Source organism: Sycon ciliatum, chromosome 2, assembly GCF_964019385.1.
Source record: "Sycon ciliatum chromosome 2, ocSycCili1.1, whole genome shotgun sequence".
NCBI lineage: Eukaryota > Metazoa > Porifera > Calcarea > Leucosolenida > Sycettidae > Sycon > Sycon ciliatum.
Window position 1 is genome coordinate 15,719,991 of NC_088644.1, and position 27,140 is coordinate 15,747,130.

Consider the following 27,140-nt stretch of genomic DNA (forward strand, 5'->3'; position numbering starts at 1 on the left):
ACTACAGTCATCCGTAAAGATCACGCACTACCTACAACTACAAGACTGCAAAGTCTGCAATACTGTTGAAGTAGCAGTATGACTGTCACAACGCACAACTGCTCAGTTCGGGCCGGAAGATCATACTTTTAGTTGACGTCTAGTACCATCTGCGTCTGGTTGTCGACATAGGGGAAATGGCTAGCTCGGTAGGTGCTGACTTGTACAAACAACTCTCTCCCGACGATGTGGACGTGGAACAAGAATTTTGGTACCACACGGTTCTGGCACTGGCTCGCTACGGGTTCATTAGCGACGGCTTGGCGCAGTATGTCAGCGATGTGTTGAGCAATAACCGAGAAGCCAGAAGACAGGCCGGTGAACAGGTTAGCTGAGCGTTTTCCAGATCATGCAGAGCGGCCAAAATCCATGCATCCACGTGGAGCGAGTTTGCTCTGCACCACCACCCTTGTCTATCCAGCTGCGTGTGACTAACAACATGGAGATCGGACTGCTATTACTAGTATTAGGAGACTAACGGTTTTACCCCCGGGTTGCATACCTGCTGTGTACGTGTCCCTCCTAGACTGAGAAATGTTGTTGGGGACTTTGATGGAACCATTCTACGGTAGTTTCCGCACGCGCGCGCGTGTGTGTGTGTGTGTGTGTGTGCGTGGTGTGTGTGTGTGTGTGTGTGTGTGTGTGTGTGTGTGTGTGCACGCATGTGTGTGTGTGTGTGTGGGGGGGGGGGGGGTGGGTGCACATCCAATGCATTTGCAGATTTGCGTGCTTCTCTTGCGATGGGCGTATACATGGTACATGGTGTGTGTGTGTGTGTGTGTGTGTGTGTGTGTGTGTGTGTGTGTGGTGTGTGTGTGTGTGTGTGTGTGTGTGTGTGTGTGTGTATGTGTGTGTGTACAGGGGTGTCACAGTCTAGCGGGGAGAGGTACGACGGAGGGGGGGGGGGGGTCCGGGGTCCCGCAGAGGGAAAAATCGGATTTTTCGGACAACAGAGTACGTTTTAGCGCTCTACATCGCTCTGGGCGGACCATCCTCTGGGCGGACCATCCTGGACAAAAATTGGTACGCCCATGGTCGTACTGGTTGTATCGTGTGTGACGCCCCTGATGTATATGTGTGTGTGTGTGTGTGTGTGTGTGTGTGTGTGTGTGTGTGTGTGTGTGTGTGACGCCCCTGATGTATATGTGTGTGTGTGTGTGTGTGTGTGTGTGTGTGTGTGTGTGTGTGTGTGTGTGTGTGTGTGTGTGTGACGCCCCTGATGTATATGTGTGACGCCCCTGGTGTATATGTGTGTGTGACGCCCCTGGTGTATATGTGTGTGGACATGTATGTGTGTTGCTGTCTACAGCATTGGGTATTGCGCTCCTCGGCATTCGTGTTGTTGAGTACTCTCGGATACTGCTCTAGTGCTGCTGCATTACGCATTGCCCGCTACTTTTCGTAGTTAGGCTGGTAGCTCAGCTTGCTGTCTACAGCATTGGGTATGTGTGTGTGTGTGTGTGTATGTACGTGTGTGTTTATGTATGTGTGTGTGTGCGCGCCCGTGCGTGCATGCGTGTGCGTGCCTGCATGTGTATGTTTGCGTGCGTGTATTCCGCTGTGCCCTGTAGTCCTCCCGGCCCGCAACTCCATCGGATGCATCGCTGTTCGTGGCCATCATGGAGCACTACCGGCCATATGCCATTACACCGTTCCCCACTTCTTCTCCACCTGCCAGTGTGATGGGTCACGTTGAGAGGCGTTCAACCTGAGTTAGCACTTGACTGAGGACTGACCGGCAATGCATGTATGCGCTACAAGCTAGCCCGAGCATCTGCACTCGTTTCTGCACAACCAGAAATATGTGCCTGTAAAAGAGACTCAGACGTGTGTGGAAGGTATTTAATCTGGCCCACTCCGTTGCGTTGGCTAAGCGCTTCATGTCTTGCTGCACCTGAGTTGTCAATTTGAACTTCAACGACTGTCATGCAGTCGATTTCTCCCTCTACCTTATGCTGCATCCTCTGCCTTATGATGCATATCCATAGCACACAGTTACGTGGGCATGCATAGCGACCCACAACAGTCAGGTACATAGCCGCATCTCGTTGAAGTATAAGGCAGGCTGCAGCAGTATCAGGCCGACCTACACGTGTCCGAGTGGTTATTATTATTATTATTTAGATTTTGAATAGGGCAATCCCCACAGGCCTAAGGCCTTTTTACAGGGTTGCATGTGGAGCAGATATAGTTATAGTGATAGATATAGTTATAGTTTAAAATATAGTGTAGTTCTAAGTTCGTGTAATTCTCAAGTATTTTAAAAAAACTATAATAATTATGCCGGATGCCATGCAGTGCCAGTGGTGGCAACAACTGACTTACTCGTGTACATAGAATCTGAGGACCTTAGTTGGACAACTGTGTAGAATCTGAAGTGATTGTACGAACATGCATGCTCTGCTCCTAAACTTCTCATTCATGCCTGCTCCGCGCTAGCTGGGGATAACTTCAAAAACAATTTTAAACAGCATACGCGTGCGGCTGTGTCACAGTTTGATCATTTTCAAACCGTATTTCAGGTCTCTTTTCTGGCCAAGGATCATTGAATTCACAAACCTTAGCTAATTGACTAATTCAGTGTATGGTTTCAATGTTTACATCGTACATCTGTGTCATGGTCACGGTGTGTGCTTGTGACTCGGTTTGAGCGTACAGTGAGATCAGGCACCAAAGAACGCTTTGAAGGCTAGGGAAATGCATATTTTGTAGAACAATGCTAGACTGCGTCTTAGCCTCGTGCGATCTTCGGCGCCCGATCTTACTGTATTCTTCTGGGTGTGATAGCCAGAGCATCGTCTACAACCCGGGTTAGGCTAAGATGACTTCCTGATCTCTGATGTGCCATAGCCCAGACACTGCTGCATGCATGATTCTGGTGGGGTGAGTCGCATACCTCACAACAGTGTCAAACTGTATCATCTTTTTTTGCCCCCCCCCCCCCCCCCCCCCCAAAAACCAATGCTCGTGTCCGGGATTACAATTTGGGGGGGGGGGGGGAAGACTCCCGCTCCTCAGCATGCTCGTGCACTAGGTATACAGTGATACTTTGAAACTTGGAAATTGAACATAATTGATTATTCTTGGAGCATTGCTAATACCGGTACTAGTAGATCGAAAGTTGTGCAATAAGGTTTTTCGTTACATCCCTACGGACTACCCTGGAGAGGCTGCAGTTTCTTCACAACACTAAAACAAAGACGGCATCTGACATTGCAATCATCCTGAAATGGGGGCACAAGAATTTCCTGGTCCCTTGGCTCTGTGACTCCCCTTTCACAGGAAACCAGATTGCAAAACCTCTTGACTTCTTTTCAACTGCCCACAAAGTTTGAACTTTTCTGTCTTCGGAAAGAACAAGACTGAATGGAAGAAAAGACAGGACTGTCAGAGGACGCAGAAAGGAGAGCAATGATTAAGTTATTATTAGAGACAGAAATAAAAATGTATCTAGAGAAGAACATAAATAATACACTTTAATAGGAGAGTAAGCAGCAGCTTACATAAATAACAGAAACAAGTAAACAGAAATAAGAAGGAGCTAATGCAAGAACAAACACTAGCGTTCCAAGAACATGTTAGAGTTGGCAGTACCAGCGCCGAGAACATGTTCAATGGTATGGCATGAGTACATTGCACCCCTAGAGCATGTGCAATGGCATGGCATGAGCACATTGCACCGTGACCAGCACAGCACAACAGGGTCTAGAAGCTCTACGATGAGCGGCTAAAACTAAAACAACAACTGGCCGCAGTGAAGGTTGGAAGAAAACAGCCAGCGATGAAAACCAGTAATACTGTCAGAGATGTGGTTCAACGGTGGAAATATAAACGTGTACGCTGCTTCCATAGGTCAGATGGATAGACTAATGCACGGAGTAAATACTGAAGGAGATACCACGGAATCGAGGCACGCGGGGATGAGCACATGTCCAACGAATGTCAAGTTGCGGGATCAAGGTAGGTGTTGGGAGTGCGAGTCCAACGAAAGTCAAGGTGGTGGTATCCAGCTAAAGCGTAGGATGAAAACTGTTATGTGCGCAGTGCACTGCACTAACTATTGAACTCAAAGGCAAATCCAGACATGGATTTCCTCCTAGCTAAAGCTGGCTAATGAATTTAATGATGAAATCGACCTACAGAGCAACAGTTCAAAACATAAACACAAAAGCAAGGTGCTGACAAAGATGTAAATTAGTGTGTGCGTGTGTGTGTGTGTGTGTGTGTGTGTGTGTGTGTGTGTGTATGTGTGTGTGTGTGTGTGTGTGTGTGTGTGTGTGTGTGTGTGTGTGTGTGTGTAAATCTGTGGGTGTACACCCAGTGCATTTCCAGATTTGCGTGCTTCTCTTGCGACTGGCGTATACATGGTCAGGGTTCGTACAGAGTCTTGAAAGTCTGGAAAAAGTCTTGAATTTGTATATCTTAATTCCAGGCCTTGAAAAAGTCTTGATTTTGACCCGAATGACACTTTGTCTGGGATTTTGAAAACATGCATGCAACAGTAATGTACTGGTCTGGTACTGGTAGATCTACGTCGTAGATCTGCTCCGACTCGTCCGAGCCGCGGCATGCAATGGCTTGAACCCACGCGGCGCGCGTGTCACTGTGGTCCACACAGTACACATGGTACAGGCAGTCACACTACTAAAGTGTTACCCGAGACCAGCAGTGGCAGGAACACCTGTCAAGTGAAGACTTGGCGAAGCGCAGCGGCATGCCAGCCTCGCTGGAGGAGGCCATTCGTGCGAATCGCCTGCGATGGCTTGGTCACCTCGCAAGGATGGATGACACCAGGTTGCCAAAGCAGATCCTGTTTGCGGAGGGCACTAACACGCGGCCCCGCCATGGACCCAAGCGTCGTTGGAGAGATGTGGCAGCTTCAGACCTGCGTGCGACCGGTATCCCGGAGGCGCAATGGTACCACCTTGCTCAGGACCGGAGGGACTGGCGCGAACGTAGCCGTCGGAAGCCACCAAGCCAGCCCCAACCAAGAGTGTTCGTCTGTGTCTGCGGCCGCGACTTTCGCCGTCCGAATGATTTATCCCGACACAAGAACTACTGCCTCGCCTAATAGCTATCATCGCCTTCGGCGATGGGCTTTCCAAAGGTCCAAAGGTGTGTAAATCTGTGGGTGTACACCCAGTGCATTTCCAGATTTGCGTGCTTCTCTTGCGACTGGCGTATACATGGTCAGGGTTCGTACAGAGTCTTGAAAGTCTGGAAAAAGTCTTGAATTTGTATATCTTAATTCCAGGCCTTGAAAAAGTCTTGATTTTGACCTGAATGACACTTTGTCTGGGATTTTGAAAACATGCATGCAACAGTAATGTACTGGTCTGGTACTGGTAGATCTACGTCGTAGATCTGCTCCGACTCGTCCGAGCCGCGGCATGCAATGGCTTGAACCCACGCGGCGCGCGTGTCACTGTGGTCCACACAGTACACATGGTACAGGCAGTCACACTACAACTTTTGTAGAGTCGGAGTACTCGAGTGTAGATCTACTCTGCAACACGATTACTAGGATTAGATCGGTCATGGACGGGTGCGCACAGAACATGATCACTGCACTGCATGCCTGCGTTTGCCCGCGCGCGCGCGCGGCCACTGCACACGGATCGTAGGCTTCGCGCTTGTACTTTTGTACAATCTACTGTCGTTTTGTTTGATGTTTTGACACAAGAAAAACACAACCTGCCATAACGTTGGCGAAGTAGCTTGCCAGTTTGATTTTTCTTGTCCTTGTCAAGTAAGTTGAAGATTCCTGTGCGAAAGAATACGTATCACTATGGGACGCTGTGGTTTTTTTTGGACAAATGGTTGTCCCACCCCGATTACTCTCTCTGGGTAGAGAGGAACCACAAGGACAAGCACTCCGCCCGCTGCAAGCTTTGCAACACGACGTTTGTCATCATGACAATGGGAGAGAAAGCGCTTGTCAGCCATGCCAAGGGAGCGAAGCATAAAGAAGCGGTGAGGAGTGCGTCTGCTAGTCCCTCAGTGGCTAGTGTGTTCTCGGCTAGGTCCCAATCCGCAGCACCACATAGTCATTCTTCTTCGGCGGCAGCGGATAGTTTGTCCTCGTTTGTGTCGAGCACTCGGGAGTTGGAGGCAGAAGTTCTGTGGGCGCTGAATGTGTCTGACAGACACCTATCGTTCCGTAGCTACGAGGGCCTTGGCGGTCAGTCTGGCCTCTTCGCAAAGATGTTTCCAGATAGTAAGATCGCGCCCAAGTTCTCCTGTGCGGAAACAAAGTGTCGTTATTTGACCACGTTCGGTATTGGGCCCTACTTTCAGGACTTGCTGTTGTCAAGAGTAAAGTCCGCTGATCATTTTGTGCTGATGTTCGACGAAAGTCACAATGATCACCTGCAAAGGAATCAAATGGACATTCACGTTAGACTATGGGACTGCAGCCTTGTGACATCTCGTTACTACAGCTCAGAGTGTCTCGGTCACGCTACAGCAAAAGATCTGCAAGCTAAACTGTCCGCAAGCTGTGAGAAACTTGGTCGGCGGGGAGTTCTCCAGCTATCAATGGATGGCCCCAATGTCAATTGGAAAGTGCAGTGTGACTTGAGTAAGGAGCTGGAGTTGCACACCGGTCACACTCTCTTGCAAGTTGGTTCTTGTGGCCTGCACGTGGTGCACAGCGCTTTCCGTGCTGGGAACACTGCAGCCAACTGGGGCATGGAGGGAGTGCTATCCAGCCTTCATTGGCTGTTCAATGATGCGCCAGCTTGACGGGAGGACTTTGTCCAGGTCACCGAGTGTGAGGAGTTTCCCTTGCGATTTTGCGCTCACCGGTGGCTTGAGAATGCCTCTGTTGTCCAGCGAGCCATGTCCATGTGGCCCTTTGTCCAGCGCTATGTTGAAGCTGTGCAGAAGAAAGTGGCCAAGCTGAAGAATGCATCATTTGAAACAATAACGAAGAACTGCAACGACTCGCTATTTGAGGTGCACTGCAGCATATTCCTCTCCGTGGCCCGTGATATTGAGCCGCTCCTCCAGAAGTACCAGACCGACGCCCCCATGATGCCATTCATCGCAAATGATTTGCTGCGTATGCTCAAGTCACTGGCGGCCCGAATTCTCAAGTCTAGTGAAATGGCGAGGGGGTGGGCATGGGAAACAGTTACCCTATATCCCATTTTTCCACTTTCCAATATTGTCTTGCCACGCCAAATGCAACGTATGGGGCGAATCCCTGACTTCAACCCCAGACAAATGTGCCTTTATGAACCATCTATGCATGAAAACACGAAAGTCGGAAATGAGTAGGGGGGCGGCAATTTTTCACAGGGGGCGCGCAAACAGAGTAGGGGGGGGGGGGGGCGCGCTGCGCCCCCCTACCCCCCTTTGGCTAGAACCCTGCTATCATCGCGAAGGTTCTTGAGAAATCACCCATCAAGTACGACCTCGTGCGCTCTCTATCCTGCTTTGACCCGAAGGAAATTTTGGAAAAGCCAGAAGTGTGCTGCAGGCGTGTGGAACGAGTACTGCATGCCTTCCAGGAGGCCAGTGTGCTTTTGGAAGACGAATGTGAGCGGGCGCACACCCAGTATCGGAAGTTTGTTGTGGAGGCTGCAGCTCACCCATCGTTCCAAGGCTTCGAAAGTGGTGACACGCGTATTGATGCTCTCCTATGCGACTTCATGGCCCAACGGAAGGACTTCGAACAGCTATGGCACCTGACCAAGATGGTCCTTCTCCTCTTCCACGGCCAAGCATCTGTTGAGCGCGGCTTCAGCATTAACAAGGAGGCATCTACGGACAACATGAAAGAGCATACATTGGTGGCACAACGCGCAATCAAAGATCACATCTTGTTTGTTGGCGGTGTCCGCAATGTTGCCCTGTCCAAGGAGCTGCTAAAAGCCGCCGATATCCAGAAGACCAAGACGATGGCAGTGAACCCGTGTGATTTTTTAAATTAAAAAGCATACGAATTTCTTGACTGACCGTAATCGATGATCGATCAGTGAATACAAGCTCCTCAGTAACACTACTTTGATGTGAACACCCCCCCCCCCCCTCCCCTCCCCTCTCTCATGCACGCAACAATAACGTTAGCACAACAAACAAAACGCGCACATACCTGTTGTGTCGCATGTGACTTTTCACGAGGTCTCCGGAAGCCAAAGCGGCCATGAGTGACAACTCCCCTGCTACTACTGTCCCACAGATGATGCGAGCAAGCCGTGCTGAGTTATCTCCAGGATTCTCCTGGTTGGACCCATTTACCCCAAGCATCTACCGAACAACAACAACAACAACAACAACAAGGAATAAAGATTTCAAACAGCAACAACAGAGGAACTCATATGTCTATATCACGCCACGTGTTCAATTGAATTCTGTCAATCATTTGTTTACAGTGGGTGAAGGTTGCCTCGCACTACTGGTATACATACTAGATCAATAGTCCTATGCTGGTGTGGCTACTCACCTTTAGACATGCTTGCTGTGCTGAAAGGTTAGTACCACCACCAACTGTGCCGGTTTCCAAGCAAGGCATGGTGCAAGTCACATGCAGGCTGCATTCAGAATCCTCGTCCAGTGCCGGGCACACTTCCATCTGAGTCATACACGCAGACGATGTACCTACATATAAGAGAAAACATCATACCAGGAAAGGACAGCAGTCAAACCAGAATTATAAACAGTAACAGTCTGTACACAATGTATTGACTATTCGACATACTGCACAAGCAGAATATTTACTATTATTTAGCCGGTTTAAAATTTCGTCCAACGCTAAAAAAGGAAGTCTGCCCAGTGAAATATTTCGTCCATGAATGTGAACACCTATTGAAGTCCTGAATTCAATGTAGTCCGACAGCTCTTCGGCCAAAAAGGATGGAATTAATTTCCCGACAAATATATTTTGTGCTTATACAGTAGGATAGGAAGAGTGAGCACAATCCTGTGCAATCGTCATGCAAATGTCACTTTTAAAATGTCGCTAATTGCGCCAGCGTTACCCGATTTCAAAGTGGCCACATGATATTATCAGCACCGAGTACTACAAAAGTACAGGCCGAGGTCTCTTACACTTCGCCTGTTGAGAAGGGCCCCGAGAAAAGTACGACTGCAATGTATTATCAAGAGTAGATAAACAAGAGTGTGCAACTGCCTGCACAACCTCTATGCTGTGCTGCGACGGCAGAACTTCACATCACGTGACATGGTTCAAAAGGTTATGCTGGCAAACAGTGCAAAGTGACCACAAGAGAGTTGTACCCAAAGCTGGGCTGCGTACAACCCAGTATCTATCATGCACTAGAGTGCACGGGTTCATCACGTGATGTGAAGTTCTGCCGTCGCAGACCCCATAGCTGGAGTTGCACACTCTTGTTTATCTACTCTTGGTATTATGGTAAACAATGCAAAGTACTTCATTGAAGTACATTGCAACAGTATTGCCATCAGCCTCATCAACAGTGCTGTTGGCCTCATTGATGGCAATCAGGAGAAGTGTTCAAGATCCAAGCTTCCAGTACAGTCAAGTATCATAAAGAGTGGTCTAATTGCAATGCCGGCGAGAGAGAGAGAATGAGAAGGTGACGCACTATCACATACTGGGCCAGCATGTGAAGACTACCGTAAAAGTCCGTAAATAAGTACCTGCCCGAAAGAAATACCCCCTTCATTCTTTCGGCTCTGTCTGTTGAAGTCAAGTCAAGCCCGATAAACATACTGCCCGAAATTAGTACCGGTACGGTGCGCACATGCAGCACGTAGCATCAAGAGTATATAACCCAGGGGGTTATATACTCTTGGTAGCATGTACATCGACATGAAAATGACTTCTCCGCTACACACAAGTCAGGTCCGAAAGTTAGTTCGCGCCCGAAAGTCAGTACCCGCCCGAAAGTTAGTACGGGTGTGGTCACTAAAGTCGAAAGTAAATACGTACTTATTTACGGACTTTTACGGTAGTCATACCACCACTCCACTTGCTGTACGACACCAACAAGTTCAATGCAAGTAAACATTTTGCATTCTCAAATGAGAAACCAGGTGCCGAAGTAGGGCTTGAAAGTGATGACGTCAAACACGACAGTGTAGTGAATATTTCTCATTTTCAAATATCAGCTAGGGCTGTAGCGCAAAGCTATTTCCAGCAGAGAGACAAGACTGGGGCGAGCTGCGAAGTGACTGCAAATACACATTCGTTTGGAGAATCTGTACAATTGACAACGGGTCCTGACGCAACACAAATATAGTGGCAGTGGATTGGTCTTGCCATGTAGCAGGGTTCAAAGACCCAGCCATTACAAGAGCATTGCAGTTCTTACCGGATTGCGCAACGTCTTGGCCAGTGGCGAGGAACACTGCTGTGACAATGTTAGCTGCGTGTGCATTGAATCCGCCCAGTGATCCGGCCATGGCCGAGCCCACCAGGTTCTTGTCGTAGTTTAGCTGGGCAAGCTGCTGTGGAGTGGTCTTTAACACCTGTGCATAGTGTCAGCATACGGATGGACAAACAGGACGTGAAATATAGGCAGTGTGCGAAATGCTGGAGAGACAAAAGACTTACTCGTGTGGCAAGTGAAAGGAATGCAGATCGTTACCATACTCAACAAAATTACGGTTCGTGTGCGACTCAGCTAGACCGAGTTTTCTGCATCAAGGCCGTCACAGCCGGGGCGGCTGGGGCGGCTGAGGCCGCCCCACTTTTTCGGCCGTTTTATTTTAGCACATTACAACAAAGCACAATGATCGCAGCTTAGCGCACACGTGACAAATCCTTGTCCCCGATCGTGGTTTGTTGCAGAAAAAAGTCTTTCATTGCAGTTACACTGAAATGGCACCAAATGCCTCAATTTTTGATTTTTTCCCGGGGGAGGGTAATGTTTGTCCCCGATCGTATCGTCTTCTTCGTTTGTTGCAGTACCAAAAAGACTTTCATTGTAGTTACCGTACACTGAAATGGCACCAAATACCCGGAAATGCTTGCAATTGGCTTCAATTTTTGAAATTTTTTCACGGGGGAGGACACCCGCAAACCCCTTCCATGGCCGCCCCACCTCCAAAGTCCGCGCGACGGGCCTGTGCATACGTAGGAACGCCATCACCCTAGAGGATCAAGGCGCACCGCACCCATCGCTTTAGAAGCTGCATCTGCACCTTGATCCTTGCTATGCACAAAATGCACCACAATGAATGTTACCAGTGTTTACAGTGATCTAGCCAAAGCCGGCTCAGCCGGCAGAATGCAGGCTGGGAGGGCGACCTGCCGGCTGAGACAGCTCCAAGGGTAATTTTGGCCGGCTGCAGTCACCCCCATGTAGACTGTAGTGCCCCATATCCTAGGCGTAGGTAATGTACAGTACAGTATGTAGCACTGGCTACTCAGGCTCAGTGCTAGCTCTTCACTCAAGCTCAAATGCACTTGAGTATGCACTTGAGTACGTCAGTAAAATGTAACAGGTTGGGTCATGGTTCGCTGCTTCTGGTGGTGTACACGGCTGTGGCTAGGCTGGGTCTTGTCAGATGACCAATGTACACTGCATGCAGACATGACCTTGGTGAACACATGATCCATGCTCATGTAGCTGTTTGCTTCCTTTTTCATATTTTGTCAATTTACCTATAATCACATTGTCACAACTGCCTGATGAATGCCCATAATTGGACGAAGCGAAAGGAGATGCAAGCTGCAATGAAAGATTTGTAGTGGTGTGTGTGTGTGTCTGTGTGGATACGTGATTGATGGGGTGGGGTCTGGGGGCGCAGCCCCCAGAACGATGCATTTTAACTAGAACGTTGGCTGGCTGGCATAAAATCCTGGCTAGACCTCTGGTTTAAGAAATTTGGCCAGCAATGTGTTTGCGTGCTATCACAGCAGAGTGCACGTGCATGTACCGTCATATTCACATGCGGTTTTCATTAGGCTCTTGTCACCAAGACTGGTGGCAGTTCTCCTCAATTTCAGCTCGTAGCTACAGTTCGAAAGATGAGGCCTTACTCGAATCTGCTGAAACAATTGGATGTCTGAATTTAGCTGCATTGAGTACTACTATTTGTAGATTATTGGTACACAGAACAACAACAAGGGCAAGCAAGGCTAGGTTGTCACTACTCTGAGTTTCATGCTGTTACGCAATCATCAGGCAATACTCACTCAGAGTAGCGCAGTGTTGAGCACTGTCAGCACACTGGGTGCATCCTCCGGGTAGATTATTGGTGAAAACTACAAGTGACACCACTACTGGCTTACCTGTCTGACAACGCTTGCGGGCAGGACTGCTTCACAGACGACCGACTTGCCTCTGCCGAGGATCCAGTTGATAGCCGCTGGTTTCTTGTCCGTGCAGAGGTTACCACTGATGCTGACAACACGTGCGCTGGGGAATTCACATAGTAGGCGACGGATACTCTTCTCGACTCCCTGCACAGCACAACATGCACACATGTTAGCCCAGAGAGTTTCAACAGTTACTATAGCCTAGAGTGACCCAGGCCGCCAGACTGCCTGTATAACTAATACAGTAAGAAAGAAAACACGTGCTTCCAAATGACCTTGTAGTAGTTGGGAACTTGGGACGCTTCGTGCAGTCGCACTACATTGTGTCAAGAGTAAATGAGCCAGAGTGTACAACTTACGGTGATTTCAGGAAAACAGAATACGCTGTTCAAGTCTTTTGGGACGAGTTACGGAAGGCACGATCCACGGCTGCACAGTCGCACTGTACCAAACCTGCCAGTTTCCCCATCACGTCAAACATGACGCAAACAACTAACTACACTTTCCAGAACTCATAACAGGTAACCATGCACACTCTGGTATACATACAAAAAAATGTACTACTAGTATTCTATTTTCCAAGCAAGGTGTGAGGGCTTGCATTACAATCTCAATCTGCTGCATGGATTAGCGTACAGGTTGCGTACTCTGTCTCCAATCTCCAGCTAGCTAGCTGTGTCCACCTTGTTAGTTCTCGCCGGTGGATCTCAGAGTTACTGGCCGACACCAATCACAATGAAGTGCGGTGAGCAGGTTGGGTATACGTTAGATTAGGAGTCTATACGTATGCGTACCCTGAGCTACAATACAAGCAACCAAGCAGACGTTGGAGTGCTTGCCAAAATGGGCTAACATGGGTTCACTGTCACGCCTGCTGCTTTACACATGGCATCAATTGCTGGAAATAAATACCAGAAATAAGCAGCCACCTGGCGTACCTTTGTAACCATATTCATTCCCATGGCATCGCCTGTGGTGGTTGAGAAGCGAACATGCAGACATCTGCCGGCCATGGCGCAGTATATTGACTGTAGCCGTGCAAATCTGAGCAAGGAAGATCACAAGGGAATAACACACGCACGCACACACACACACACACACACACATGCGGACGCACGCACATACACACACACACACACACACACACACACACACACACACACACACACACACACACACTGTCACATACACACACATGCAATCAGTGTTGAATCAACAGAATACCTTTGGCCAGAACTCACAGAAAGCCGAAGACAAGATACGCTGGAGAAGAAATTGGTCTCGAGGGAAACGATGAGAGGAGAGACAGAGAGACGATTAACAACTTCATGAAACATGACTGAAAGAAAAGAGAGAGAGAGAGAGAGAGTGTGTGTGTGTGTGTGTGTGTGTGTGTGTGTGTGTGTGTGTGTGTGTTTGTGTGTGTGTGTGTGTGTGTGTGTGTGTGTGTGTGTGTACGTGAAAGAGAGAGAGAGAGAGAGAGAGAGAGAGAGAGAGAGAGAGAGAGAGAGAGAGAGAGACAGACCGAGAGACACACACAAGGATACATGTACATACCTGCTTGTCGAATCAAAATCGCTCTTCAACTCTGCAAAGTTCTCTGCAGTTTCACACCACTTCTTGGCATCACTACAGCAGCAAAGCAGAGTCAAGAAGACATACAAGACACCAACACAGACTTGCAGCCACACCATTCTGCCTGAGACAACTCAGTACTGTTGTTGGATTAATTAACATGGACTTTCAGAGCTGCATGCCTTCGACCAAAAATCACCAGCACTGCACATTAACAGCCCAGGATGTCAATGCCAGCAAGCCTCACTCACCAGCTGATGAAAGGCTTCCAGATGTGGCGGATAAAATAAATTAATAACATGATGCTAGCACTACTATTGCCGGGACAAATTGTTTGCACATGGAAAGTACAGAATATGAATGGTCATCACGTACCTGGCTTCGGAAATGCAAGGAAACTTTAGCACTGGGGCACGACTCATCCCATCGGAATGTAGAACGCTTGTCAGCCCGCCAGATTTCTGCATGACAGAAGGGAAAGTGACAATATGAGCACACGGCTGCTATCTGTTGGACCCCAGCAAGGATGCAGGTTGAGATATGCCAAGGAACATGCAGCCATTGTCATTACAGGCTTGGCTTGCACAGATACTGATAGGGACTTGAAAAATGCCATGTTATGCATGTGGGTGTATGTGGGTGCGCAAACACGCTTGCACCTTGCACACGGTGAAACCCGCACAACAAACCATACCATGAGGGCACTGCAGCCACGATTCGTGCTGGCCACGAGGCAGCCTTCAGTGGTCGCCATGGGTACATGGTATTGTCGGCCGTCAATGAGAAGAGGACCAGCAACACCGACGGGGACTGGCATGTAACCAATGACATTCTCACAACAAACACCATACACCTGGAAGAAAGCACAAGAAGAAAAAATACACATGGAAACCGAAGTAGCAAAGCCAACATGAGTATGGGAACAATGAGAGTGAGTGAACAGCATCACCCCCCCCCCCCCCCCACCACACACACACACATGCCAGCTTTCTTTTCGGCCTTTCCCTCGTTGCAGACTAATGAAGCAGTTCACATCCAAAGCCTAAGTGACACACCTACGGTACACGCCAGCAGTTTACCTGAGAGTAGTCGTATGCAGAGTGGGGCAGTTCGCTGAGCGCACTTGTGTGACACTCAGCCGTTCCCAGGCTACTGGTAAGCAATGCACGCCTGCGTGCACACACATAGACACAGACAGACAGACAGACAGACAGACAGACAGACAGACAGACAGACAGACAGACACACACACACAACACAGACCGAACAACAAACATGGAAAAAGATGCCAGTGAGTAGCCATAATAGCTCATAGACACAGCAGAGCATGAGGGGAGCACGAGCCACTTCTAAGGTCAAACAACTACACACAGATGTACTCGGGGAGAGGTCAGGTAGTGTGGACCTACACAACTCGTCCATTTCGTCCATCTTCACCTGTACAAATTCCTGTTCTGGCTCAAAGTCAAGAATGATTGTGTCATTGCCTTCCTCAAATCGTAGCATGACATCGGAAAGCCCAAGGCGACACTGGACAGCCAGAGCTGAACAGCTGAAATACCAAGGGTGGACCAAGGGTGCACGGACGATCAGTTCCGAACAAGACAGTACGGTCGTCATAAATTGAAATCCACCCCAAAAAGACAAAAAAGAAAAGACAAAAGGTGGACTTCTCAACAACAAAAGACCCAGGGCTCATGCAGACATGAAGTACAGAACAGTGCAAGAGAGTCCACGCACATGAACACACAGACACACACACACGCACACACCTACCTAAGATACACGGCACGGCCATAGTCGTTGTCAAGCACGGCCTCTAGACGACGAGCAGATATCTTGCCTCGCTGGATCAGCAACATCAACTCAGCGTTGCTAAGACTGGCAACTTCACCCTGTGCATCAAACCAAGACATAAATACAGCCATTTATATTACATAAGATACTGCATAGAATATAACCCTTGACAAGAAAGACAAGTACATACATGTATGGAGAAGCAAGCATAGCCTTATAAACATTTATTAGCACATGACTACAAAGACATTCATCAGTTTGAGGGAACGAAAGGAAAAGTCTGAAGAAAAAATTGACTGTCACCACCAGGACTTGAACCAGGCTTAACGACAGCAATGGTTTAACCCTTTGTGTATGGACTGTACAACTTAACTTTTCAAATTTTCAATCGATCGTAACTCAGTCATTTCTGGGTTATTTCCAAAACCTAAATTATGTAGGTCGAAGAGAAAACTCCCAGCTGTCTATTGAAACAATCGCAGAAACACTCTGATGTGCGGTTCCAGAGTTACGAAGCTCGAAAGTCAAATCGCGGCAATTGTCGCGCAATAGCCGCGTGCGCAGATTTGAATAAGGGATTTTCCCATCTTTCTGGGCATCCAGCGACGTAGAAACATATTCAAAATGGCAAACGGACTCGTGGCAGATTGTGAAATTTTTTTGGAAGTAAAAATTAGTTGTTACAAGCAAGGAGAGTGAAATGGCTGATACAAGACGACTTCTGTCGGAATATTGGCGTTGCAACTAAGACGCTGGGCTGTAGCGCTGGAGTTTTGACCTTCGTGGTGGCAAGTGTGGGCTCGATGTGTTCCTCTTGCGACGAGCTTTCCAGGAAGCTCAACATTGAAAAAATCGTCAAAAGGAGCCCAAAGTTATGACCCGGAGAATTATGGAATTTGAGGCGAGTCGAGATCAAATTCAGTCTGCGTACATTTTTTTCAGTACATAAAGGGTTAAGATGAACAAGGCAGACAAGAAAAACAAGTTTAAACAACACAAAGCAGACGCATAATAAAAGAGATTACAAACCTGTTCTAGTAGTGTGCAGCACTCCTCAAAGCTTCTCATTGTGGACAGTTCAATGCTTTCATCGTTGTTCACTTCAGGACATGTCTCGGCAGTGTGTGCATCTCTGGGCTGCACGGAAACCACTTGTTCTCGACGATCACCAGCAATGGTGGGCGATTGTATATTACTGGTAAACACATCCGGTGCTTCAGACGTTTGACGCTGTAGTGCGAGTTGATGGCTGACTGGCCCCACAGAGAATACTATGTTTGCCGTGCAGTTTGGAGCAGTATTTGATTCGTCAAATGTCTCTTTGTGATGCTGCTCCTTGACAGGGCCAACATTCTGAGCATTGGTATCTCCACTGGTTGCTTTGCTAGCAGCAGCACCATCAATCTCAGACGCCGCGGTCTCAGCTGCCCGATGTCTGCCCACCGTACTCTCCGTAGAATCCACAGATGATGAGCAACTATCGGGGGTCGGCGAGAGCTTCTTCACCGCCGCCGCTCCTTTGTCACGACCAGCATGCCTGGCCATGAAGGAGACGCGCTTGCCACCGCCCATTCCAAGATACTGGGAAATCTTCTCTGACATGCCGTTGTCATACAAGGCACCTAAGAGAGCAGCGGTAGCAATCCACAGCAACAGGTGATAGAGGTCGTTCACCGAGGAGTTCTGCCGCATCAGCAACACCATCATCATGTGCGAACTATTCAGCAGCTCCTCGACATCCGAGTCCACACTGTTTTCGCCGTAGCTTGCCCAGAGCATGCGCACATGCACTACCATCAAGCCAAACATCATCACCGACTGTATCTGCTGTGAAGCACTATCGCACTTCTCACGTCGGAGCAGTGCTCTACCGGCAGGCAGCAGCAGCCGTCGTGGTGTTGCTTGATGAGTGAGGTGAACGCTGACAGCAAGACAGGCTGGAAAGATGACAAAGAACACCAGCACCACCACCAGAGCAGAAAGACACGCTAGCAAGCATAGACTGGACAAGGGCTCAATGGTGTAGATACCCAGGCCTATGATGAGACAGAAACGAATGGTGCTCAGAAGAAACGACCTTCCCGCCGATACCACTCCACTGGTTAGGAACACTTCCAGTTTATCCTGAAGTATAGAGTTACAAAACACACACACACACACACACGCATGCGCGCACACAAACACACACACGCACATACGCATACCCAACACACAAAAGATGATGGTAGCAATGTTACAGCAGAATGCAGAGCATCTGGTGCTGGGATTGCAGCATTCCCAGGCATGCAGGGAACCACCACTATTTAGCCTGGCCTATACGCACAACACACAAAGGCAACCCCCTCCCCACACGGCACACACACACACACACACATACATACACATACACAAGCATGCAGAACCGTGCACAACTTACTGGACTAAGCGGTGTGGATAGTAGGGGTGAAAGGAGGGTGCTACACCACTTGCTAGCGCGTCTCACCATCAGATACAACACTATCTCAATGCCGTAGAACGAGCTCGGCATGAAGACGGCGAAACTGAAGACTACCGATAAACCTAAGCATAATACATACATAGCACCTGCAGACAGACATGGAAAGAAAGCACACACACACGCACGCATGCACGCGCAAACACACATACACACACATACGGCACGTGCACACAGCCAAATTACATAACTTGGGAATACCTGCTTTGGCAGAGGCTGGCAGCTTTCGTTCCACCTCCAGTATAAACTTGCAATGCACATCCAACAACTATTCACCTTGACAGCATACTTACCTAGAGTGGAACCAAGACGCAGACGACTATAAGACTTGAAGCTAGCAATGAGCTGAGCTAATGCCAGTGTCCAGAATAGCACACGGGATACCACCAGCATAAGCAAGAACCATTTCACGGGGAAACCCTACAGACAATGAAATGCAACGCAGCAGCAGCAGCAGCAACAGCACATCAATGATGGCCATGAGTTTATGATGAGTGCAACCCTGTTTGAAAAGCTGGGCTCACTACCACAGGACCTGACTACCCTGCTCACAAAACTTAATATTAAAAGACGTGCCGAGAAAGTCATCACAGTAATCCTACATCACAAATTATTTCCAACCGCTGGCTATCCCAGGAATTGTCCACCAATTCAAGCCTGTAAACCCCATGTCCTTTTCAAAAGAACTGTGAAGCTCCACCGCAGCCCTGTCATAGTTGCAGAAATATTCACCGCACAGTCTTCACCCCCCGGTCCTCAGCTACACCAGTACAAATAAGATGTTTTCCCAGAATTTCATTGAAAGCATCATCCGGACTGAGGAGAAGGGCATTGATACAGATACTAATACCATAGTATAGGTGTTCAAGATAGCAGCACTACACATTACTAGAGGTGACAATTCACACAGGTAGTCATGTCGGTACATGGTACAGCTGGGTCAGTATGGTGTAATGTTGCACAACACAACATGAAGCTCAGAAGTAAACACGTTATGTTGGCGGCAGAACCATGCAGATAGGAATGGATGGGGCATTGGGTTGGCGTGTGTGAACTTGTCGCTGCTACAGTCCATTTCGAAACTATAGACGCGTACCCAGGCAAAAACCGTTATGCCAGCATCTATACCACATAACATCTGTGATCACTTTGTGCATAAATTTTTCCAAATTGGGCGTCTGTTATCCAATCGTTTAGAAACTATAATTATGAGAGTAATTGTGGAGTGGACCTGAGCAATATTCCGAAAACTATTCTCAAAAAGTTCCAGCCAAATTTGAAATATTTCAAAAACCCTACGCGTCTATAGTTTTGAAATGGACTGTAGGCATGTTACTGGCAGTATTCGGACCACTGAATACTACAGTCCATTCATAAAAAGATGCGCCCTGGCTCTGGCGAGCTCCCGTATTTGGCGATTTTTCGTGATTTCATCGTACACAGTGCAGTGCTGCGAAATTTGAAATTTGAAAAAGGGTCCAAAAAGGGTACCCGAACTTGGGTTCGAACCGCACAATGCACTGTTGCAGACGGGGTCAAACGGCCTGGATTTTTACAGTTTTTCCCAATTCAATGCTTTGGGGGCAAAACCTGGCCGAAATCCTATTCTTGTTATGGCTTGCTTTTTGGAGAAAAAAACTTCAGAAACATAATTGGAAGAGGATTCCATAGGGGATTGCAGAAAAAAATTCTAAAAAAACTCAAAGTTTGACCCATTTATGGCCAAAAGCTAGAAGTCCATCTTTTTCTGAATGAACTGTAAAGTAAACCCATGTCTCCCAATTTAACATGCACAGGCAGCATGGTTACCCAAAACAAACACCTGCCGGTTTTCTAGAAAGTTGAAAAGATTTACATGCACATGTAGAGAGGAGACCCCGCGAGACAAAATTTTAATAGTTATGAGCTATCCGTTAATCTCTCCTCTGTTCAAAAGTATTATCGGCTTAATGTTCAGATTTCGATCGGGATACCTATAAACCATTCACTACATTGTACTCTGCTTTTTGTATTCACCAAACTCTCGCCCCATTTATACTGCTACAGTAAATAGTGGATATAACGTGCCCCTTTGATTTTCGATAATTTATCACTATATCCGGTGCATCACTATAGCTGATTTGCATGTATGACTGACACATGGCACATGACTGTGCATGAAATGATGCGTACATGCTGTGAAAAGCATGAAAAGCAGCCACGTGTACGTGTGGCTGCTTACAGCATACAGGGAAGAATTTTCTCTCGATCACGTCTGCTGCCTGATGCATCCAGGCAACACTGGATCAGTTTTGGAGGAAGTGAACTATATTGGAAGAACACTTGTTTTGTGATCATCACTCTTGATCAGTATATGCGATATTTTCCTGTGCATTTGATATGGTTTGCTTCCTGAAGCCCATCACAATAAGCGATATATCGGTATAGCCGATAATAGTGTGTATAGTGATATTTTAGCTGTATTTTTTTGTGATTTGATTTTGATTTTGGCGAGTTCTATCATTATAGCCGGTATATCGTTACACCCGGTCACTTTATAAACGATACTCACTGTAGTTCTACATACATGACATTTTTTCTAAAATAAATTGATCTAGCAAAAATCACAGTCACTTTGCAATTTGAAGGCTTCATCTGTATCAAAAAACACGATTTTGAAACAAAAAATACCTACCGATATTTCTGCAAGAGAATCACTAGCACTGTTGAGATCGCCACCCATGCATGATGCCTGGTCGCTTTCTGGAACTTTGAAGCACGACTGAGACTCATAGGTTCGTACTATCAGTGACTTTCCCGAACAAGTCATTGCTACACTGCAAATAGCAGCCAAAGACGAGGCCACGACTACTTCCATAGCTTTGCCATGGGCCATTTGCCCAAGCGAATTGAAAACTCGATCCATTCTCCTCTGGACTAAAAGAACATCAGGATGCTCTTTTTCCACGCTCTCTGACCACTTGCTCTAGGAGCGACCAACTGCTGTGCTCATTATTTTGATAGCTGCCAGCTAGGCCATGAAGGTAATCCAGAACAGCTTCTTTCATTGTGCAACAACAAAATCGTTCTTTTGTACATACCGCGGTAGTTTCAAAGAAAGCTAGCTAAAAACACCCATGACGTCATTCTAAATAAAGGGTGCATTCCCATGATCACGACTCACGAGACTGGCCAGTGGCCTACATCAGGGAGTACTAAAACCCCGGTTTTTTAGTACTCCTGTGCCAGCCGCCAGGCCACATTGTACTGCATATCCATGGTAAACATAATCAAGAGTCCATATTACCATAAACATTATGGACTCTTGTCTCTTGATGAAATCATACTCTACGTACTGAGCTACAACACGTCAACAGGTCTTTCCACAAACAAGCGTAGAGAAATTGCGACTCAGCCGAGACTAGGGACTGAGGACAATCTGAAATGCCAAGGCAGTATCCATGGTATCGCACCACTCCAACTGAGGGAATGGCAGGATGGTGTCGACTGATCCACGACCATATCATGTGCTTGCGTATGGCCCATGGCATCAGGTAGAGTGTACACCCCCCCCCCCCCCCACACACACACACACACATGCCCACGCACACACACACACACACACTTGTACTTGTTGCTCACTGCCAAAACTGGTCACGTGGGTCTCCCCGGGAGAGGGGAGAGAGACTCAAAAGGAATCTTGGAAAGATGACTCAACTGGCTATTGAACCGCCCAACGGCCGACACCTCCTGAAATCCCCAAAACTCTGGGTGGACTTGAAAATGATCCCGATTATGGGCTCGCCACACCTCAGTAAGTGGGTGAGGACAAGGTGCAGAAAAAGGATTGACGGCATTAGGGTATCCGTCCTGGGATCCAACTGCAGTTACCCCTGCCCCCAGTGAAGGTAATGCTTGCTACTAGTGTGGGTGGCTAAGGACTTGTTTGCTATTCTGCTGTGAGCAGAGAAAACAAGCATGACGCGCGCCTACTACAAGTACTACCGTAAAAGTCCGTAAATAAGTACCTGCCCGAAAGAAGTACCCCCTTCATTCTTTTGGCTCTGTCTGTTGAAGTCAAGTCAAGCCCGATAAACATACTGCCCGAAATAAGTACCAGTACGGTACGTGCTACGTGCTGCATGTGCATCGACATGAAAATGACTTCTCCACTACACACAAGTCAGGTCCAAAAGTCAGTTCGTGCCCGAAAGTCAGTACCCACCTGAAAGTTAGTACGGGTACGGGTGTGGTCCCTAAATTCGAAAGTAAATACGCACTTATTTACGGACTTTTACGGTAGTGCTCTAAGTAAGACTGTAAGAGACAGCATCCAGCATGTACATGTAGCATGTCACGTACGAAACGAGGTGCTGAATTGAAAATGCTGGCAAATGGTGCATAACTGTCAGGAATGGTAGAAAAAGAATGCATTCTCAGATGGGCAGCAGAAAATAGAAAAAGCAAGTAATTAAAAAAAAGTCTAATCATGCAAGTCCCGTACTGTACATTGTGCATGAACACGTACTCCATATCTCATACATAGAAAATCGAATGCTAGTTATGTATACCACACAGAGAAGGTGAAAAAAGAGATGGCAAGAAAAGCACCACATATAACCCAGCGTCAAAAAAGTAGACAGACACGCACATACCGCATATACGTACAGCTGCTGCCAGCAGTGGAGCGTTTACACGAGCTGGTTTACAACCACAGGGATGGCCAAGCACATACTAGTATCCCATTAATCAGCACCCGCTGCAGTGATGATATCCTATTTCTTGAAAAAGCTCATCAGGCTAGACTGCTTGCCCTTGCCAGCAGCTGCGGCTTTCTTCGTGTCGGCCTTCTTTCCACCTTTACTAGCCGCTGCTGGAGCTGATCCTAGCTTTGTCTGAACGGTATCTGTTGTGCTCGGAGTGGCAAGCTTGACACGCTTGGCAACAGGTGCAACTTCCACATCACTGGCGTCGGTAGAGTCAGTTTCATAGACTTTCTCCGTCACTGCAATTCCCACAAATAACAGTCCAGATGGTAGAATAAAGTAAGTTTGGATCATAATTGTTGCTTCCCTTTATCAATTTTGATAATCGTGATGTTCTGCTCTACGTTACGAGAACACGATGCGACGAATCCGTTGATCACTCTTTGCATTCCCGTGGCGTATGAGAAACCTGTCCTGCTCTACGTTCACACAAAGAAATTACGTGGAATGTGTATTGGGAATTTTCCGTTCCAAATCTGGCAGCTAATTTGAATGATACGCGGCAGATCTGTGTGCATTTTCTTTTCTTTGCGTATGCCACAACGTAGAGATTCTCATCTCCGCGTAGAAATCTGGACCCAAAACATGCGAAGCCATAGACTCTAACCCAGACACCTGTTCTCTACGTGATTTCTCTACGCTTCACTTAGAGCAGAACCTCACTAATCTGGAGCTTGGTAGAAAGCTCTTGGCAAGAGGAACACACTACTGCAAAGTTCAACAGCTAGAGTGCAAGTACAGCAGAATGCCAATTATCCGAACGATCAATTATCCGAATTGCCTGTTAGCACTGAACTGAAGGAACAGAAACGAGGTTTTACTGACCTCCCCCTCCCGAAGCACCATTCAAATGGTGCACCGGGTGCATGGCAACAAGTTGGCGTCACAATGTGTCCCCATAGTGTCATTTTCGAGGAGCCAGAACATGTCTAATTCCTGTGGTACTGCCGAAGAGAATGATAAATGATGAAAAATGAGGGGACGTGCTTGTTTCAGAGGGATGAGTGGCTGCTCCCTTCTCCGAACATTTTCCTCACCCGACCCCTGGAGACAGCTCTGCGCCCCGAGGGGTGTGGACAATCGGCACTCTACTACACACTGGTGCTATAGTCCTAGGAAGCCAATTTGGTAAAATCTCTGGTATTTTTGTAATATTCACTAGTCTGTAGTGTGTTGCTTTTTCTTCTTGTAGCTAACAGCTCCGACAACAGATCCATGCCAGTGTGAGAACCTTAGTGCACCAAGGTCACACTTAGCATGTTCTTGTGTGGAGCTCACATCCGCTCGAAGGTAGACTGAGAACAGATTGACTATATGATGAGCAATGTGTGTTCAAAGTACGTGTCGTAAGACCTACAGACAGGACACCACCTCCACAACACGACCACCAAGGGGCGTGGTGTTGGGGCACTCTCGTGTTGCTTTACGGCACATCTCAAGAACAATCAGTTGGCCTCACCAAATTCACCAGCCTCATTGACATGCGTTTTCGTCACCATCTTCTTCACACGTTTCCGCCGAGGACCCTGAGGCACGGGCGGCTCTGGGGCCTTGGCTGGCTCTACAATAGGTATACAAGAAGCACATGCACACACACACACACATATGCACACAGGTGCAAACAGGTGCACACACACACACGCACACACACATACACACACACACACACACACACACACACACACAGGTAATTCAACTGTCGGCCACAGGCTGCTAAATCAGCGCTCAAAGGAAGCCAATAGTACATAATGGGCAGCAAAATAAGTAACAATTGTCCCCTTATATGCATACACATACACACCCTCCTTCTCGCTCTCTCTCTCTCTCTCTCTCTCTCTCTCTCTCTCTCTCTCTCTCTCTCTCTCTCTCTCTCTCTCTCTCTCTCTCTCTCTCTCTCTCTCTCTCTATCGAACACACCGGCACACGTACCTTCAGATGTTGCTGCATCATTGACGTCTTTGGTATCCTCTTCATCGTCGTCCATATGAACTCGCTTCAATGTCGATTGAGTACCTTCAGAAACCCAACAAAAGAATGACAAAACCTAAACATTGTAAAAGGTGGCAAAGCAATACAGAACAGTGTGAAGATTGAACAGACTACTTCTGAGACCATAATGAAAAATACAAGAAAACAAAGGCTGTGATCGCTCCGTCAGATCCAGATCCATAGGATTCACTCCACGTGTAACGATTGATTCGTAGAATCCGGATTCGTAGAATCCGGGTCCAGGTCGGATTGGGATCAGAGAAATTCTTCCCCGGAGCAGAGTTGACTGGATCTAACGGATCCTTCTTCCCCCCAATACCAGACATTTGTCTGTGTGCAGCGAGTAACAAGCATAGCTGTATGCAGGTACAGTAAAACTTGGTTTAAGCGACCACCCCACGGTGCAAGAAAAAGCGGTCGTTAAAGCCAGGTGGTCTTTAGAACCAGGTCCCACAGTGTCTGTGTAGAACTGTCGGTGCATGGAAAAACGGTCGTCAAGAGCAGGTGGTCGCTAAACACAGAGGTCGCTTACACCAGGTTTTACTGTTGTTACATACACGTAGACATACAATGTATGTCCACGTGTATGGCGCAATGTACATGTCATGTACATTGTGCAATACCATTTATGTCAGAGAAGTACGAGTACGAACCCTGGAGCGACTTTTCGATCGTCAATTGACGTCGTTTCCCCCATGTCAACAAGGTCACGGTACCGATGTAAGCAAACTAGATCGATAGATTCTGAGGAATCCAGCGGATTCGATATCTGGATGTGGGCCCGGAACGACCACAGCCTTGTCCCACTTTGCAGTAAACAGCCATGAAAAAACATCATGTGCCAAAGTGAAAACCAGCTCCCATCCACCCCAAAATGATATACTCGATACATGTGACTTGTATAGCACAATAATGTTGAGGGCATTTCGGGGAGAGAAATATCTGTAGTGGAAGCCTGTCACATCTCCCTCTCTTCAAGAGACAAGCAGCCCAAGGAAATCGACAGCAATGGGAAGAGACGGGAAAAGATAGTCAAAATTCACACTGAAACTTGGAACACCTCGACACACACCCAGGGGCCGTTTACATGAGAAACATAAGCCCCGGCTTATTCAACCCTACGCTTACTATAAGCCCGCCTTTCTCTGTAACCCAGCCATGAATGCGTGTTTACATGGTGCGGCGGGCTTATTCAGCTCGCCCGAGCTCAACCAGCCCTACCCTTGACCCCCGAGCTTATTCAACTCCCAGGGCTTATTTTCTCATGTAAACAGTCGCGAAAATAAGCCGTGGGCTTAAACGCGAGTTTTCCGTATTTTTCGATTATACCTCGTGAACCTGAGAGGATTTCGCCGTGGACAGTGAGTCTCTTTTGTTTCTGTTCTTGGCAATTTCTTCTTCTGATTTTTCCTTCAGTGAAAGCTCCTTTGCCTTCTCGAAAATAAGTGACAATCGGAAAGGCAGTACGACTCGCAGAAAGCGTGAGCCGGCATTTCTTGATCCAAATTTCATCATTCACTGCCTTCATGTGCAATTTGAAAAATAAAATGCGCGCAGAACTCGCAGTCAGTCTCTCACTTGAACTCAGCCCCGTACAACCGTCATGTAAACAGTTGAAAAATAAACCCGAGGCGAATAAGCCCAGGCTTATTTTTCTCATGTAAACGGCCCCTCAGAAAACCATTTCTGGTGTCTAAGATAAACAGTGTCACATGAATTCTACCTAATGTACTCATACATGTATTAGTCTTGCCCTCACACCTGAACATAGAAACAAACTCATACCTTTGGTGCCAGAGGGCTTCTTTGACCTGCAGTGAGGAAGAGAAGATATAGTCAACAGTTCACATTCAGTTTGCGGTGAGGACAACAGTACAGCTTTCCAATGCTCTCCACGGCCAACAAGCAAGTTCTACCAGTCGCTTCAGTGAAGTGAAGGCCCTACTACGAAGGTTAAGGTGCACTCACACTACGGGATAGAACGACAGGAAAGGGAGAGTCGCATGATATTTTTTTCTAAATTCGTGCTCACGCCACTTTCTGTCAGTAAATACGGTTACATTTCCCCAACCCCTTCTGAGCAGCTTCTGAGCAGCCCAGAAACCCACACTGCCAGTAAAATCATCAGCATCGTTACAAGACAGGAGTCATGGGTACAGACCACCGCACAAATATGTTCGCCTTTGGGCTCTTGACGAGCACTTCCGCCTCATAGACAAGTCCTGTCCACCTCGGATATGGAGAATCA

General features: G+C 47.5%; 3 protein-coding genes across 3 annotated transcripts in view; 1 reads left to right on the top strand and 2 right to left on the bottom strand.

Moving 5' to 3' along the window:
• LOC135808909 (uncharacterized) lies at positions 1–2,644 on the top strand. The gene is made up of 2 exons (XM_065322154.1): positions 1–365; positions 1,611–2,644. The coding sequence occupies exons 1-2, from the start codon at positions 177–179 to the stop codon at positions 1,749–1,751; spliced, it is 330 nt and encodes a 109-aa protein (XP_065178226.1). The 5' UTR covers positions 1–176; the 3' UTR covers positions 1,752–2,644.
• A 720-nt stretch (positions 2,645–3,364) lies between these two features.
• On the bottom strand, positions 3,365–21,197 carry LOC135808910 (3-hydroxy-3-methylglutaryl-coenzyme A reductase-like). The gene is made up of 15 exons (XM_065322155.1): positions 20,833–21,197; positions 18,452–18,578; positions 18,081–18,247; positions 16,694–17,788; positions 15,644–15,762; positions 14,947–15,037; positions 14,562–14,720; positions 14,243–14,328; positions 13,850–13,921; positions 13,231–13,336; positions 12,266–12,436; positions 10,341–10,497; positions 8,489–8,643; positions 8,138–8,292; positions 3,365–4,175 (listed from the first exon to the last, which is right to left on the bottom strand). Exons 1-15 carry the CDS (start codon positions 21,061–21,063, stop codon positions 4,136–4,138), a joined length of 2,931 nt encoding a protein of 976 aa, XP_065178227.1. The 5' UTR covers positions 21,064–21,197; the 3' UTR covers positions 3,365–4,135.
• A 1,287-nt stretch (positions 21,198–22,484) lies between these two features.
• The window catches only part of LOC135808911 (DNA polymerase delta subunit 3-like), a 25,722-nt gene continuing 21,066 nt past the window's right edge, over positions 22,485–27,140 (bottom strand). Inside the window, exons 17-20 of the mRNA XM_065322156.1 lie at positions 26,678–26,703; positions 24,833–24,916; positions 24,363–24,464; positions 22,485–23,142 (exon numbers count right to left, since the gene is read on the bottom strand). Of these exons, the coding sequence (XP_065178228.1) occupies positions 22,913–23,142; positions 24,363–24,464; positions 24,833–24,916; positions 26,678–26,703 (442 nt within the window). The 3' untranslated portion in view covers positions 22,485–22,912. The remainder of the gene's footprint in view (positions 23,143–24,362; positions 24,465–24,832; positions 24,917–26,677; positions 26,704–27,140) is intronic.

Bases quoted from the DNA above. Each gene is read 5' to 3' on its own strand.
- LOC135808909 (XM_065322154.1), top strand. From the start codon at position 177: ATGGCTAGCTCGGTAGGTGCTGACTTGTACAAACAACTCTCTCCCGAC. The intron at 366-1,610 runs GTTAGCTGAGCG...TGTGCCCTGTAG, and splicing joins GAAGACAGGCCGGTGAACAG to TCCTCCCGGCCCGCAACTCC.
- LOC135808910 (XM_065322155.1), bottom strand. From the start codon at position 21,063: ATGGATCGAGTTTTCAATTCGCTTGGGCAAATGGCCCATGGCAAAGCT. The intron at 12,437-13,230 runs GTACGCCAGGTG...TGTGCTGTGCAG, and splicing joins GAATGAATATGGTTACAAAG to GGAGTCGAGAAGAGTATCCG. The intron at 8,293-8,488 runs GTGAGTAGCCAC...GTTGTTCGGTAG, and splicing joins CACAGCAAGCATGTCTAAAG to ATGCTTGGGGTAAATGGGTC.